Consider the following 16,576-nt stretch of genomic DNA (forward strand, 5'->3'; position numbering starts at 1 on the left):
AGTGACAAGGGAATCGATAAGGTTTTCCTTATCTTCCTTTGACAACTTTAAGTCCCCTGGACCTGACGGAATATATCCAGTAATGCTTAAAAAAGGAGGAGACAGGCTGATTGAGGCCCTGAAAAGGATCTTCACAGCCTGTCTTGCATTTGGTTATATACCATCCCAATGGCGACGCGTAAGAGTAGTATTTATTCCAAAACCAGGAAAAGATGACTATTCCCTAGCAAAAAGTTTCAGACCAATCAGTTTGACATCGTTCATGTTGAAAAGTCTGGAACGAGTGGTGGAGAAACATATTCGAGTGGGGGTATTGCCGAGAAGTCCACTTAGTAGAAATCAACACGCCTACCAGAGTGGAAAATCATGTGAATCAGCCTTACACGATCTTGTTAGCAAGATTGAAGCTGGGCTGGAAGCTGACGAATACACAATGGGCGTGTTCGTGGACATTGAGGGGGCTTTTGATAATGCCACTTTCGGCTCGATATGTTCTTCTGCCGAACGACACGGAGTTAATCAAGCAATTATAAAATGGATATACTCCATGCTCTCTGAGAGGCTGTTAACCGCTGGTGGGAGCGATGACGAGCAAATCACAGTCAAGGCCAAGCAAGGATGTCCCCAAGGGGGTGTTCTTTCCCCGCTGCTGTGGTGCTTCGTCGTAGACTCCCTATTAGCGGAGATGCAGGAACTCGGCTTTCACGTCCAAGCATATGCGGACGACGTCTGTGCGCTAACATCGGATAAATCCTTAAGGAGGCTTTGCACGAAAGTGCAGAGTATCCTTGACAAAATCGATGATTGGTGCATGAGACAAGGTCTTTCCGTTAATCCGAACAAAACAACCATAGTCTTGTTTACGAGAAAACGGAAATTGGATGGACTCAGTCTTCCAACACTGAAAGGTGTGACACTTGGTCTTTCCAACGAAGTTAAATATCTAGGAGTAATCTTGGATAAGAAGCTGACCTGGGAGACACACGTTTCACTGAAGGTGAATCGTGCATTGAAGATTTTTCAGCAATGCCGTAGAGCCTTTGGCAAAACTTGGGGTCTGAAACCTGCTGTGGTCCTATGGATATACACGGCACTTATCAGACCAATCATCACTTACGCTTCTGTGGTCTGGTGGCGACGGAGCATGGTTAAGTCCACAATCCGGGAACTATACAGGCTGCAAAGAAGTGTATGTTTATGCATCACGGGTGCCATGAGTACAACCTCTGGTGATGCCCTAAATGCTATGCTTAATCTGCTCCCCCTGGATCTTAAGATACAACAGGAAGCAATAAAAGCAATGTGTAGACTCCATAAATATGGTTTCTGGTACGAAGATGGAACTTCGGGACACAGAGAAATCTTTAAGTTGCTGTCGGAGCAGTATCCACTGTTTTTGGCACCTAAAGATGACCTGATACCCACAGTTTCGTTCGGAAGGAAATTTGATGTCAGCAATCCAGAATGCATGCAGGGAGGTTTGACGGATATTTTCTTTACCGATGGGTCCAAGACTGAAATAGGGTCTGGAGCCGGATGGTACTTAAACGATAGTAATAAGTATCACTATGCTATGGGGGGAATGGCAACTGTTTTCCAAACAGAAGTTTTTGCCATCCTAAAAGTAGCCGAATGGATAATCGAGAGGAGATGGAGCGGGAAACAGATTGGAGTCTTCAGTGACAGTCAGGCTGCATTGAAGGCCCTGGAGAACGCGAAGCAAACCTCGAAGATTGTTCAAGAATGTAAGAAGAAGCTTAATTCTGTCGCAAGACAAAACAGGCTTGTACTTATATGGGTTCCGGGACACTCCGGTGTTCAAGGAAACGAAATTGCCGACGAATTGGCCAACCGTGGATCAGCGGTGCCCCCACAGGGGCCAGAGCCAATAATCGGAATCAGTCCCGCAGGAATCAAGAACTGGATCAACGATTATGTAGGCAATCTACATAAAGAGCGATGGTCCGGTCTAGAACGCTGCAGAACTGCAAAGTGTTTTGTGACAAGTCCGAACAGAAAACTGTCAAACTTTCTACTAAAACTTAGAAGGAAAGACATTCGGTTGATGGTCGGCATCATTACAGGACACAACCCATGGGGTCAGCATATGACCACCATTGGAATCATCGAGGACCCGGTATGCCTGCCCTGCTTGGAGGAGGCGGATAGCACTGAGCACTTTCTCTGTGAGTGTCCTGCCTTTGCTAGAGCGCGACTACGGGTATTGGGTTCCGATGTCATGGGAATGAGTAATATTCGTTCTCTAAAACTGGAGGATATTTACAGATTCGCCAAAGAATCTGGAAAATTCTCACAGGACTAACTATCTCTATCTCTGTCTCTATTCTTTCCTATCTCTTTCTCTGATACTTTTCTCCCTCCCTCCTTAACTATCTACCCCCTTTCCAGAGCTTTAAATACAATGGGCTTTTTAGCCTGAGTGTCTTAGGAGCCACCAAATCTCCTGGTGCTCCTTGGCTCGACCTCTTCAAATTCAAATTCAAATTCTAATAAATTAATCTCTACTAGTTTCTCCACAAACAACAGTTGATGATTCAGTTACCAGTTTAACACATCTTTCTGTGGCTTGAGTGTGGTATGGGTACTTTTTTACCGTAGACAAAATTAGTGCATCTTCATTTTGGGGTGATTGTTTGCATTCATTATGTACATCTGTGCTTATTTTCGTTACGTGTGGTGGCTCAGTAAGTGTAACATCATTCTAGTTAATCATTTTCGTGTAGCCTTTTGCACTAAAATTAAATTTTGGTATTTTAAAAAATCTTATGCTTACACCGGGTGTTTCTCTACTCTTAATTATTTTTTCTAACGTTAAAACCTTCACGTCCATTCTTTCATCAACCAACATTGCCAACAACATGTCCGAAAAAACTATTTCTTTGAATTACAGAGTTCACTATCTTTTTTAGACTTTCTGGTAGATATCTCAATTGGACTATAGTTGAATGTAAATGTTTTGACCCATATATGGAACTTGGTTTAGTTTTTATTTCAAACCACATTGGTGCACAAACTTTTACATGATGACTAAAACTACATACAATGATGACTTGTTGATACATATATATATATACATATAATTGGCGCGTACACCCTTTTTGGGTATTTGGCCGAGCTCCTCCTCCTATTTGTGGTGTGCGTCTTGAAGTTGTTCCACAAATGGAGGGACCTACAGTTTCAAGCCGACTCCGAACGGCAGATATTTTTATGAGGAGCTTTTTCATGGCAGAAATACACTCGGAGGTTTGCCATTGCCTGCGGAGGGGCGACCGCTATTAGAAAAATGTTTTTCTTAATTTTGGTGTTTCGCCGAGATTCGAACCAACGTTCTCTCTGTGAATTCCGAATGGTAATCACGCACCAACCCATTCGGCTACGGCGGCCGCCTTGTTGATATATACAGTCTTAAAATTCTATTCGCTATATAGTCCAGTCAAAAGAAGATTTAACTTAGTAATTTTAGGAGTATGCGAGTTTATGGTTTAATTATGTAAAGCCCATCACTGTGAACTTAAGTTTGAGTTTTCGGGGTCGGGGGTTGTGTCCTGCGGCCGCCATCTTGGAAATAAGGGTGCAACTGGTTTTTGCGATTATCTCGTGAATTTCGAAAGTTACGAAAATTTTGTTAAATACTTTTTTGTAGATAATAATATTATCTACAACTTTCGTTCAAAACTTTTTATTGTAAAATTAATAATAAAAAAGTTATAAACAAAATTACGCGAAAAATTAAGGGATGAATTGTTTTAAAGCGTAATAACTTTTTTTTTTAATAGTAAGCCACCTGGAATGAACAATTTTTCCGGGGTTTTTCTTTTTTCAGCTTTCGTTGCAATGCCCACTTATAATAGCACCACAAATATCAAATAGGTATTTTTGATCCGTACTTAAATCATTTTTACTGGATATATCTGGTAGTGAAATATAATTGGTTTATAATTGACGAAAGAAAGCTTCTCACAATCCTTGAATTTTTTCCCTATTTCACCATTAAAGCTTTCAGACGTGGAGCCATCAATGTATTCAAACAAATGTCTAAGCGAAGGTTCATTGGCATGTAATTGGCAGATGAACCATTGTAAGGGTTATTGAAGACTTTCTTCTAAATATCGTATTACTCCTCCTTTAAAACCTGTGTTCAAAACAGTTCCATCACATCCAACCGCAACCACGTTATTGTTATCAAGGCTTTTTCTATCAGAAAATTCTTTAATTTTCATACTCACCATTTTTGCTTTTCCGCTTTTTACTGTAATATGCCCAAAATTCTTCGGTTTACTAAACTTATGTGCTCCTCAATAGTAATTTTTCTACAACCATCAACCATTGCATAAGTTTTGTCCTTTCTCCCATCAAATTAAAGCGCAAATGGTCCCGAGATTAACGAAGGCGTATTACTTAAAATATTTCTCTGTACAGTACGGAAACGCCTTATTTTATTTCTGTCAACAACTTTACTTAAATCATCTTTCGTTACTAATCCAACATCTTGAAGTGTAGCTGTCACGAGAGGTGCTGAAGATCTATCTGATATACCGTATCTGGCAGCTGTATTAGCTACGGTAGCCATGGAAGCAATTTTTAATTTTTTTGACACTGCAATCTCCTCCAAAGGCTCAGACGATATCACTGGTATAGGTTCTGAAGGTACCATTTCGTTATCATTATGCTGATTACCAGAGAAAGTTGGTTCATCCATTTTTTTATTTTGATTTTCTTCTTTCCATTTTTTTCTTCAACTTTATGGAATTCTTCACGTCTGTGCCACCAATTCCCATTTTCCTTACTGTGTGCTGGTCAGTCAAATAATCTTTCAAGAATTGGTACTTTTTCTGGTATTGCACACCTATATGAATCAAAGTTCTCGCATTTACATGATGCAATATCGAAAAGAAATTGAGCTTCCTTTCTAAAATTTTGCATTTTCTCTTGATAAGAATTTTGGTCTTTTCTAGATTTGTACGATTTGAGTAAAGTACGGTATTTATCATGATACTGTTTTATTTTTCGAACAACTGATCGAGGCTCTATTGTAGGAATAGAAGCTAGTTTCCAAATATCTAATAAATTTTGAGATGCCACGGAAGTCTCACTTGCAAGATTTTTAATTTGATTTTTCTTATTCTCACTAATCGACAAATAACATAGAATTACATCTTCGTAACTAGGTAAAACATTAGGTTTAAACACCCGTCCATGTCCAAATACTGGACATAATAATTCACTACGTAAAGCCATAATATTTATATGAGAACAAGCTAATAATTTTAAATTTTATGTCTTATACACACTTATAGTAGAGATGGGACAATGCGTCAGTGATGTGAGAGCGCCCAAATTAAAAGTTAATAATAAAAGCTTTACAAACTTTCAATGAATCGATATTCAAAAAAGTGTGTTTAAAGTATTTAAAAGAACATAAAAAGTTTGACAACAAGCTAATTTTTATGAAATTTGCGTAATCAATGGCTCGATATATCAGTTTTAATATTTTTCAATATATTTCGCTAAATATTGAAAATAGACAAAAATTTCGTTTGTAGAGTTTTTCACACATAAGAAGCTTAACAAGGTTCGTATACAATTTTTTTTTTGTAATATAATATGAACACAATCGAAGTTCTTTGCAACTATGAAAGAATTTTGAAGGACGTGTGGCAGTATTCGCGCTCAAAATTTTGACATGACTCCATATAAACATTTGATTGTCTTTATAGGAGGCAACTTTCCCGCATAGGCCGAAATAAAAATTTCAAAAAAAATGTTTTTAATCCAACCTAATATACATATCACTACATATTATAAAACAAAGTCGCTTTTTCTGTCCCTATGTCCCCTTATACGCTTAAATCTTTAAAGCTACGCAACGGATTTTGATGCGGTTTTTTTTTAAAGATAGATTGATTGAAGAGGAAGGTTTATATCTATATAATGTGAAGAAATATATAAAGGGGGCGTGGCAATCGGTCAAAATGAGGCAAAAAAACATAAATTTTTTTGTTTTCACGGCCATAAATCATAAACGAATCAACCAATTAAAATGAAACTTTCTTGAAGTTTAACTTTGAAATATTTACTTTCGTTCTGCATCAAAAAAAATAATTGATTTATTTGTTATTTAACCAAAATTGTTTAAACAAAAGCAGCTGTTTTTCCAATAAAGCTGTTTGTGTGTTTGTTCGCTGTCAACCGAATGAAGCAACAGGCGTTAAGCGATAATCTCACCACACCTCATTAATGTTGAATTACATCGTATGGTGACGTATGTATGTATGTATTTACGAATCGCTCGCATTATTTCATTTCGAACGTATGTACATATGTATCTATGTATGTACTGAATTCCATCTATACTAATATTATAAAGAGGAAAACTTTGTTTGTTTGTTTGTTTGTACTGAATAGGCTCAAAAACTACTGGACCGATTTTAAAAATTCTTTCACCATTCGAAAGCTACATCATCCACGAGTAACATGGATTATATTTTATTTTGGAAATAGGGCTCGAGATATAGGTCAAAACGTGGACCCGGGTAACCTTCGGATGTGTATGTACAATATGGGTATCAAATGGAAGCTGTTGGTGAATGCTTTAGTCCAGAGTATTTTTCATGCCGCTCCGTGACTAGGGTCTCGAGATAGAGACCAAAACGTGGACCCGGGTAACCTTTGGTTGCGTATGTACAATATGGGTATCAAATGAAAGCTGTTGATAAGTGCTTTAATACGGGGTAATTTTTATACCTATTGATAACTAGGGTCTCGAAATATATGCCAAAACGTGGACCCGCCGTGTCTTTGCACGGCATTAAACCAAACTTACACACATTGTTAAGGAGGTATTGAAGATGGTTTCCGTATAGTTTGGATACCTATTGGTAGATAGGGTCTCGAGATATAGGTCAAAACGTGGACCCGGGTAACCTTCGGATGTGTATCCATACTAATATTATAAAGAGGAAAACTTTGTTTGTTTGTAATGAATAGACTCAAAAACTACTTAACCGATTTGAAAAATTCTTTCACCATTCGAAAGCTACATCATCCACGAGTAACATGGATTATATTTTATTTTGGAAATAGGGCTCGAGATATAGGTCAAAACGTGGACGCGGGTAACCTTCGGATGTGTATGTACAATATGGGTTGTTACCGACGAAAAGTACGGCCGAGCAGTAAATATCATTCTCTTATTTTTGTATGTTGCCATTATTCTCATATTCGCATTCTTTCTCACTTGCACTTTATTTCTGTTATGTTATGAGCATCTCTCATTATTTGCATTTATACATACAGTAAGCATAATTACAGTAACATACATTCTATTGCTATTTATTACATATTTACTAAATCTAACTGTAATATCAGGCCACTCTGACTAGCTATAAATATGTGTCACTTGGTGTAAATCGGGGTAGTCGTAAGAAATAAGAGAGAAATACAAAAAGTTTTAAAGCGTACGGACGCTGTTGGAAATTTGTGTTTGAATTTGAAACAATACGACTGCCGCGCTTGAAAAATACGCGCAACATGGGTATCAAATGGAAGCTGTTGGTGAATGCTTTAGTCCAGAGTATTTTTCATGCCGCTCCGTGACTAGGGTCTCGAGATAGAGACCAAAACGTGGACCCGGGTAACCTTTGGTTGTGTATGTACAATATGGGTATCAAATGAAAGCTGTTGATAAGTGCTTTAATACGGGGTAATTTTCATACCTATTGATGACTAGGGTCTCGAAATATATGCCAAAACGTGGACCCGCCGTGTCGTTGCACCGAATTAAACCAAACTTACACACATTGTTAAGGAGGTATTGAAGATGGTTTCCGTATAGTTTGGATACCTATTGGTAGATAGGGTCTCGAGATATAGGTCAAAACGTGGACCCGGGTAACCTTCGGATGTGTATGTACAATGTGGATATCAAATGGAAGCTGTTGGTGAATGCTTTAGTTCAGAGTATTTCCATCCGCTCCGTGACTAGGGTCTCGAGATAGAGACCAAAACGTGGACCCTAGAATGTGTTTGTACAATATGGATATCAAATGAAAGCTGTTGATAAGTGCTTTAATACGGGGTAATTTTCATACCTATTGATGACAAGGGTCTCGAAATATATGCCAAAACGTGGACCCGCCGTGTCTTTGAACCGAATTAAACCAAACTTACAAACATTGTTAAGTAGGTATTGAAGATGATTTCCGTATAGTTTGAATACCTATTGGTAGATAGGGTCTCGAGATATAGGTCAAAACGGGGACCCGGGTAACCTTCTGGCGTGTATGTACAATATGGGTATCAAATGAAAGCTGTTGGTGAATGCTTTAGTACAGAGTATTTTTCATGCCGCTCCGTGACTGGGGTCTCGAGATATAGGTCAAAATGTGGACCCGGGTAACCTTTGGTTGTGTATGTACAATATGGGTATCAAATGAAAGCTGTTGATAAGTGCTTTAATACGGGGTAATTTTCATACCTATTGATGACTAGGGTCTCGAAATATATGCCAAAACGTGGACCCGCCGTGTCTTTGCACCGAATTAAACCAAACTTACGCACATTGTTAAGTAAGTATTGAAAATGGGTTTCGTAAAGTTTGGTTGTATTCGGAGCACTGGCAACGGGTACAGCGTTCTTTTGAACCAGCCATAATGTCGCATACTTTTTTAACGCTTGGGGCGGAACTGAACTGTCAAATTGACAGTGTGAGTTACAATGTGTCAATATTTCTTTCTGATTTGGATGCCATAAGGAAAAAACGTAAGTGCAACATGTAAAAATTGTTTGTGAATTTTTTTGGAGTGGATTTTGGAACAGTGAATAATTTCTTACGAAATTTGAGAATTTAATGTGAAATCCGAATGAAATTATGTATTCGTGGAAAAGAAATTTTTTTTCGTTTTTTTTTTTTTGAAAAATATAAATGGATAATGGTTAAAAAAGCTCCAATGCTTAATAAAACATATAAATTGAAACGAAAAATTCATGGATGATCAGGAAAAAAGACGATTGTTTATTCATATGCGTTGATTTGAAATTTAAAAACAATCTTCTTTTTTCCTGATTTTCAATTTATATTTTATATTTACTCAAAAACAAATAGAAAAACAAAAAATATTGTTTATGCCAAAGCGCTTGAATAAAGAATAAAGAAATAAATAATATGAAAATCATATATTTTCTGTTCTAAACCATATCTATTCTATTTTAGTGTGCCCAGCGAAGGGGGCCGGGTTTGCTAGTATATGTATATATACATATATTCTTAACTTCGCAATATAGAATTGTTCCGAATATGGTAAATGGTGATATTTTTGCTATGGCGAGAACATACCCGGGAACATCTATGTATGGCGACTTATAATATATGTACGTACATATGTATGGATTATACATATAACGGGTGATATTTTAGCTATTATATTTTTAAACAGTTGGTTTAAACAGCTGACGCACGTTTCGTGTTTTGTTTCACTGTCACACATCTTCAGTTTGGTCTATAATTTAACCATGAATCGTCTTACAAACGAACAATGCTTTTATTATAAAAATGCGTGTTCTGTTAAGAGAGTTTATGGTCAGTTTAATCGACCCACTGAAGCGGCTATTCGAGCTATTGTGACAAAATTTAGAACCAAATTTACATTATTGGACATCAAACCACCAACACGCTTACGTTGAGTGCGAACTGAAGAAAATATCCACAAATGCAGGGACCTACAGTTTCAAGCCGACTCCGAACGGCAGATATTTTTATGAGGAATGTTTTCATGGCAGAAATACATTCGGATGTTTGCCATTGCCTGCCGAAGGCGACCGCTATTAGAAAAATGTGTTTCTTAATTTTGGTGTTTCACCGAGATTCGAACCAACGATCTCTCTGTGAATTCTGAATGGTAATCACGCACCAACCCATTCGGCTACGGCGGCCGCCGTAATCCATATACATACATATATATATTAGTATACAACATATCTTATAAGGTATGTGGCAAATATTACCATACATTTTGTCCTTCATATATAATAATAAATTAATAATAAAAACATTAAAAGAACAGGTATTATTAACAACTAATCGTCACTAATTATAAATTCGGTATATAACTATATTATGTATCATTTTTTTATATTTGTATATCATTATTTATATTTTTATATATATATATATACAAATAACCAATTATTTAAATATTATTGTTATATTTATTTGTACATAAAAATTATAATAACATATATAAGCATCATTATTATATTTATTTTTATATAGACATAACAACAATAATATATATATCAACACATCATTGTTATGTATATAAACATAATAACGCACACAAGCCAAAATATAATAAAACACTACATAACACCACATAACATAACATAACATAACATAATATAACATAACATAACATAACATAACATAACATAACATAACATAACATAACATAACATAACATAACATAACATAACATAACATAACATAAAATAACATAACATAACATAACATAACATAACATAACATAACATAACATAACATAACATAACATAAAATAACATAACATAACATAACATAACATAACATAACATAACATAACATAACATAACATAACATAACATAACATAACATAACATAACATAACATAACATAACATAACATAACATAACATAACATAACATAACATAACATAACATAACACAACATAACATAACATAACATAACATAACATAACATAACATAACATAACATAACATAACATAACATAACATAACATAACATAACATAACATAACGTAACATAATATAACATAACATAACATAACATAACATAACATAACATAGCATAACATAACATAACATAACAAACTTAACATAATTTCAGTTTCAATTTTTTAATTTATTTGATTTGTTTAGTACATAGTAAGATAAATGCCCGAATTCTGTAAGCAGTCTCAAGTCACTAATTGAGACTTTTCGTGGTGAAATTTGATTTTGAGACTAGTTGGTATTCAGTAAGCAATCTCACGTCATTAGTCTCAAAAAAAAGTCACTAATTAGTGATCTACTTCTGAGCAGCTCACAAAACGAAAAATATGGAAGAGGAATTAATTATTTTATATTGTATATATTGCAAAAAAAACGCGAAAATGAAGCGAAGTAATATGTTTTGGGTAAAAATTTCTTAAGAACACGAATAATTGTGTATTTATTGACGTTTTAGAAACATGCGTAGACGGATTCTGGCAAGTTTACGCAGCACGGAAGACCCATTCCTTCTGGAAGAAGACGTTTTCAGGAGGTTTTTAAGATTCCCGAAATCCTTCTGCTGGGAACTTATTCAAGATCTCAAACCACTTGACAAGTTTGAGCGGAATTCGAGAACTTCGGGTGGGCTTGATATATTAATAAAAATATATAGGTAGGCATTACAACATATTACTTTCAGTTTGTTTCAGTACTATATTTTCTGGCAAATGGCTCCTACCAAAGCGTTATTGGAAACTGCCACTTCTCGGCAATGAGTCAACCAAGCGTGTCGAGATGTATTGAGCAAATTTGCAAGATGGTAGTGGAACACAAACACTTTGAAATTAGTTTTCCCAATGAGGCGGAGCATTACAACAGCATAAAGAGGGGGTAAGTTTTAAACATGGTACAAAATATGCATTTGCACCATTTCAACGGCTTAAAATTTGCAGCTTCCATAACAAATTCGGAATAAAAGGCGTCATAGGTGCTATTGACTGCACACATATTGCAATACTTTCCCCGCAATCTTTAATTGCTGGAGTAGTACCTCATGAGTATATGAATCGCAAGGGATACTACAGCATTAATGTTGAAGCCGTGAGTTTATAAAAAATAAATACTGGTTTATCAACATTTTGTAATGTTTATAACTAATAACCCCATTCCTAGATTTGCAACGACGAACTAATTTTTCAAAACGTCAATGCACGATTCCCAGGATCTTGTCATGACGTCGGTATATGGACAACTTCGCCGGTGAGAATCAAACTCATCAGGGAACACATTGTGGGGGCATTTAAATGGCTTTTAGGTGATTCAGGTTATCCTTTGGAGCCATGGCTACTAACACCAATAGCAACACCTTCTTCCGCTAGCGAAGAGATTTTCAATAAAACACATATAAAAGCAAGGAACACAATTGAACGTGCCTTTGGAGTCCTGAAATCACGATTTCGGTGTCTATCCAAAGAGCGCGTTCTTAGATATTCGCACAAAAATGCGGCAGCTATCATCTATACATGTGTAATATTCCACAATATGCTGCAAAAACGTGGCATATTCACTGATGAGGCCATGCCACCAGAAGACCCATCGAATGATGAAAATAGTGAACCAATAAGGTCAACAGAATATTATTCTGAAGGCAGAAGGGCGCGGCAAAATTGCATGAACGCACTTACACTGTAAAACTTTTGTAAAAAATAAAATTCATGAATTATAACATAACATATATAAACTTTATTTTATTTATTATTATAATCTTTATTGACAACGGCTTGCGATAAAGCTAGAATAGCATTGGCCACGTTGTTCATGGAGTCACAAAACTGTTCCATGCAGTTAAGACTTCGCTCTCTAAATTTTCTTTCTTCCTCATTCCTTTCGTTCATAGATTTAATCATTTTTTTGATTAACTCATCCGAATCTGTTTTGCGGCGACGTGAAGGTCGTGGACTGTTAACTGATTCGTCGGTTGATTCCACAGAAGGAGTCACGGGGTCGTTTGTAATTACTATTTCGCTCTGAAAAATTAAAAAGTAGTTAAGTTATTAATGTGCAAATTTTTTCAATTCAAAAATGTTCATTTTATGACCTTTTATCATTGAAATGAACACATATATGTATATATATATATATATATATATATATGTACACGTCTATTTACCTCGGCCCCAATATTTGGAATATCTGGCATTCCGTCGACCACGACTGACCCGAGCGTTTCCAAAGCGAGATTCTCCCTCTCTGTCAACTCCTCTTGCAACCGGGGACCTCCACCTGTCACTAGTCGATCAGCCTTTGACTTCCTAGCTCTGCTTCGAACTTGGTTTTTCCAATGGTTGACGCAACTGTAAAATAAATATTTTATTAAGCAATTTGTTTGGGATATTAAAAACATACATCTTTCCATTCAGCCGCTGATCGTTTCGGGCCTTTAAGAGCGTTAAGCTGCTCTGCGATCTCCTTCCACAGCTCCTCAATTCTTTTTGGGCACGTTGGATCGTTTTTGTGGAGTTTGATCTCCGGATGGCTCCTAACAAAAGTAAGATAGCAATCTAATTGCTCCTTGCTTGTCCGCTTAGTTTTTCAATGTATATCTGTAAAACAAATGATACATATTTTAAAAGAAATCAGGAAATTTCTTTTATTTTACAACTTACCCAGCTCGTTCATTTCAACGGATTGTATATAAAGATGCAATTCAACATTTATCGATTACTAATTTTGTTTGTCTCAATTGAATTGTTGATAATCCGATTCAGGTAAAAGGTTTATAAAACAGAAATTAAAAACGTTATTTTGTATGAGCTTAGTAATATTCATATTCTTTATGTTTTTGATGAAGAATTTCGCGTGATAAATGAGTTTAAAAAATTCCATTACATATGGAATCGATAAGGGAATTTTTGCTAAACTTTTTGACTATCTCTAGCCGATACGTGCCATCAGCTGACTGACTCTATTTATTTTCACCATGATATTTGGTGAAATTCTTATGACGTTCCCTTACTGAATAGCAAAATCGTCTCAAGTCACAAAAAGAGTCACTAATTTATAATCTCAATTTTAGTGACTTGAGATGAGATTCGCCTACAGAAATCGGGCAAAAGTCTTGTGGGTAGTACATGTTATAATTCTAGAATACGAGGATGGTATACATAAAAATGCTACTTAAATTTTAAAACTATTTTAACTATTAAACTTATAGACTAAAACTTAGAATACTAATTGAGAAAAAGAGAAAGACGGTGGGAATGGGAGAAGGGAAGGGGAATTAAAGGTTAGAAGTAGTTAGAAACTGCAGTTTTAAAACACGTTGCTTGTTTTATAAGCTTTATTGTAGGTTGTATAGAATTCCATAGTTTTATGGCACTAACAAAGAACATGCGTTCTGATTCCAAGTAAGTGTAGCTCGGAACAATCAGATTCAATGTTCGGGTGCACTGGCATTGTTTAATGTTTTTGTACAGGTACAATGGCTTTTGTGTGTATATTAATTTATGCAGGAACAAAAGAGAGCGTATTTTGAGATACGAGTCGAGGTTATGATCGAGAATCTGTTTTGAGTAGATAGATATATGGTCATATTTCCTTTTATCAAACACGAAACGCGCTGCATTATTTAAAGCGATTTGCAATTTATGTTTCGAATTATTATCAAGCCTGCAATATATTAATTCCGCGTATGATACATGAGGAACAATGAGTGATCTAACAAGTTTTAATTTAGTTTGCCGTGGATTTAAGTAGGCAGCACAATATAGCTTTCTAAGAATATTATATACCTTGTTTACAACAAAGTTTACATGGTCAACGCATGATAATCTTGAATTTATTCTGAAACCCAGGTTAGTTACTATCTCATCAAAGTTAATATTTACTTCATTAAGTAATATTGGCGGCAGAGCTAAGGTCATACTTTGAATGAGAAATAGCAATCGCCTTCGTCTTTGACTCATTTAATTTCAAGTTGTTAGATTTGGTCCAGTTAGAAATTCGAGAGAGGTCTTCATTAAGCCTTGCTATCAAATCCTCAATAAGACCTATTGGCCTTGACAGGTAGATCTGGGTGTCATCAGCATAGAGATAAATCGACGAATTTTGGCAACACTCAACAATATCATTAATAAAAATGCAAAATAAAATTGGACCTAAAATAGAGCCCTGCGGCACACCTGACGTAATTGGTTTTTGGCTTGAGTAGTTATCACCACACTTAACTTGTTGTAGCCGATTCGAACGGTAACTTTTTATTAATTGCAGAGAAAATGCTCCAAACTTATAGTGATAGCACAATTTTTGCAGTAAAATGTTGTGATCAATAGTATCTAATGCAGTATGTACACACTGTATCAAATCCATCTCTGTTGCGTCTTCAGCACGCTCTCGTAGAGGAACTTTTACAGGTATGTTGAGTGGAGCCATGTTAGATGCTAGAAAGTGAGTATTTATGATTTCTGGGACCAAACTGCACACGGGCTTATCCTCTCCTCAGACGCCTAAGGTTCTAAGGTTTTTCCATAGGACTTTCGGAGGTAAACTATCATTGAGCTTCCATTGTAGATATGCCCTTTAAGCATCTCTAGTGATTGCAGTTACTTTATTTCTTGCTACACGATATTTTTGCCACAAGTGAGTGTTTCTCTCATTTTTCCATTTCTTATATGCTTTACTACGCTCTCTAATTAAAAACAATACCTCACATGTAAACCATGGTTTCCTGTTTCCATGGACTTTAACTTTACGCAACGGAACAAACCTATCAAATAAATGGCTGACGAAAACATTGAAATGTTGTAGTTTTTCATCCATTGTTGTGAATAACTGACACATATTCCAATTAAACTCGGCAGCCTCCTTATTTAAGAGATCATGTTGAATAAGCTTAAAGTCTCTAAAAAATAACTCCTTTACTCGATTGTGTCTGTTGAACTGGATGTTGTAAGATAAGAATATCAACTCGGGGTCAGAAACCCCAGCCATAGGAAGCTGATCACTATGACTGACGTAATCTCTGTCACTGACGCAAAATACATCCAAAAGACTTGGTTTGCAGTGGGGTGCAAAGCGAGTAGCATATTCATTGATTAAGGAAATTCCTAATGATTGGAAACTATCTATCAAACTCCTGGAAGAAAAATTATCACAAAGAAGGTCTACATTTAAATCACCACACACAATGATATGTTCATAGGAGATGTGAAATTCCGCTAATTTATCAAATATCACTGAGAGGTCATTTCTATTGCTTACAACCCTAGCATGCAAAAAGACATTTGGTATTATTATCATAAAATTCAACAAAAATGTATTCGACTTCTTGAAAATGATTTGATCTGCAGATCTCTTTCCATTTAAAATTATATTTAAAATATAAAGCAATGCCACCTCCTCGAGTCTTCGTAGTCCTATCACATCTAATAATAGTCAGAGAACGTTAATGTATAGAGAAGTCTCAATGACAGGAACGTATGGAATTTTCAGGGGTACTCATTTTGCGCACGAGATACACCACAGCCACATTTTTCACCAAAGTTAACAGTAAGGGGCTGAATTCTGTAAATTTAGCAGCAGTCGATAAGGATTTGTTGGTGATTAGAAGCATAGAATGTTGGTAGCTTTTTGATATGAATATATTTGAATTTTCCAAATCATCCAAAATTATATACATATGTTATGTCTGTCTGTCTGATTGTCTGTAAAACTTTGTTGAATTCCCTTCAACTGAATCAAAATCCTCTATAGAAAACGCTTCATTGCCAGGCGCACAGGAAGATGGCATATGCAAATGTAAATTTGTGAATTT

The 16,576-nt window shown here is 35.9% G+C and overlaps 3 protein-coding genes across 3 annotated transcripts; 2 read left to right on the forward strand and 1 right to left on the reverse strand.

Annotated features, from left to right (window-relative positions):
* Positions 1-11,188: 11,188 nt before the first annotated feature.
* Positions 11,189-11,877, forward strand: LOC128869206 (putative nuclease HARBI1). The gene is made up of 3 exons (XM_054111733.1): positions 11,189-11,406; positions 11,442-11,655; positions 11,718-11,877. Exons 1-3 carry the CDS (start codon positions 11,244-11,246, stop codon positions 11,875-11,877), a joined length of 537 nt encoding a protein of 178 aa, XP_053967708.1. The 5' UTR covers positions 11,189-11,243.
* Positions 11,878-11,940: 63 nt separating this feature from the next.
* LOC128870097 (putative nuclease HARBI1) lies at positions 11,941-12,456 on the forward strand (the record flags this gene model as incomplete). Its single annotated transcript, XM_054112698.1, has 1 exon — positions 11,941-12,456. A coding segment is annotated over one exon (516 nt), but the record flags the coding sequence as incomplete, so codon positions are not given.
* Positions 12,457-12,512: 56 nt separating this feature from the next.
* LOC128870098 (uncharacterized) lies at positions 12,513-13,090 on the reverse strand. The gene is made up of 2 exons (XM_054112699.1): positions 12,935-13,090; positions 12,513-12,791 (listed from the first exon to the last, which is right to left on the reverse strand). Exons 1-2 carry the CDS (start codon positions 12,962-12,964, stop codon positions 12,513-12,515), a joined length of 309 nt encoding a protein of 102 aa, XP_053968674.1. The 5' UTR covers positions 12,965-13,090.
* Positions 13,091-16,576: the final 3,486 nt, after the last annotated feature.

The sequence above is a fragment of the Anastrepha ludens genome, chromosome X, assembly GCF_028408465.1.
Source record: "Anastrepha ludens isolate Willacy chromosome X, idAnaLude1.1, whole genome shotgun sequence".
Taxonomy (NCBI): Eukaryota; Metazoa; Arthropoda; class Insecta; order Diptera; family Tephritidae; genus Anastrepha; species Anastrepha ludens.

What these genes read in the sequence shown, in the direction of transcription:
- LOC128869206 (XM_054111733.1), top strand. Translation starts at nt 11,244, where the DNA reads ATGCGTAGACGGATTCTGGCAAGTTTACGCAGCACGGAAGACCCATTC. An exon ending in GCGGAATTCGAGAACTTCGG is followed by an intron (nt 11,407 to 11,441) that starts GTGGGCTTGATA and finishes ATATATAGGTAG; the next exon opens with GCATTACAACATATTACTTT. An exon ending in TACAACAGCATAAAGAGGGG is followed by an intron (nt 11,656 to 11,717) that starts GTAAGTTTTAAA and finishes TAAAATTTGCAG; the next exon opens with CTTCCATAACAAATTCGGAA.
- LOC128870098 (XM_054112699.1), bottom strand. Translation starts at nt 12,964, where the DNA reads ATGCCAGATATTCCAAATATTGGGGCCGAG. An exon ending in TTCCAAATATTGGGGCCGAG is followed by an intron (nt 12,792 to 12,934) that starts GTAAATAGACGT and finishes TTAATTTTTCAG; the next exon opens with AGCGAAATAGTAATTACAAA.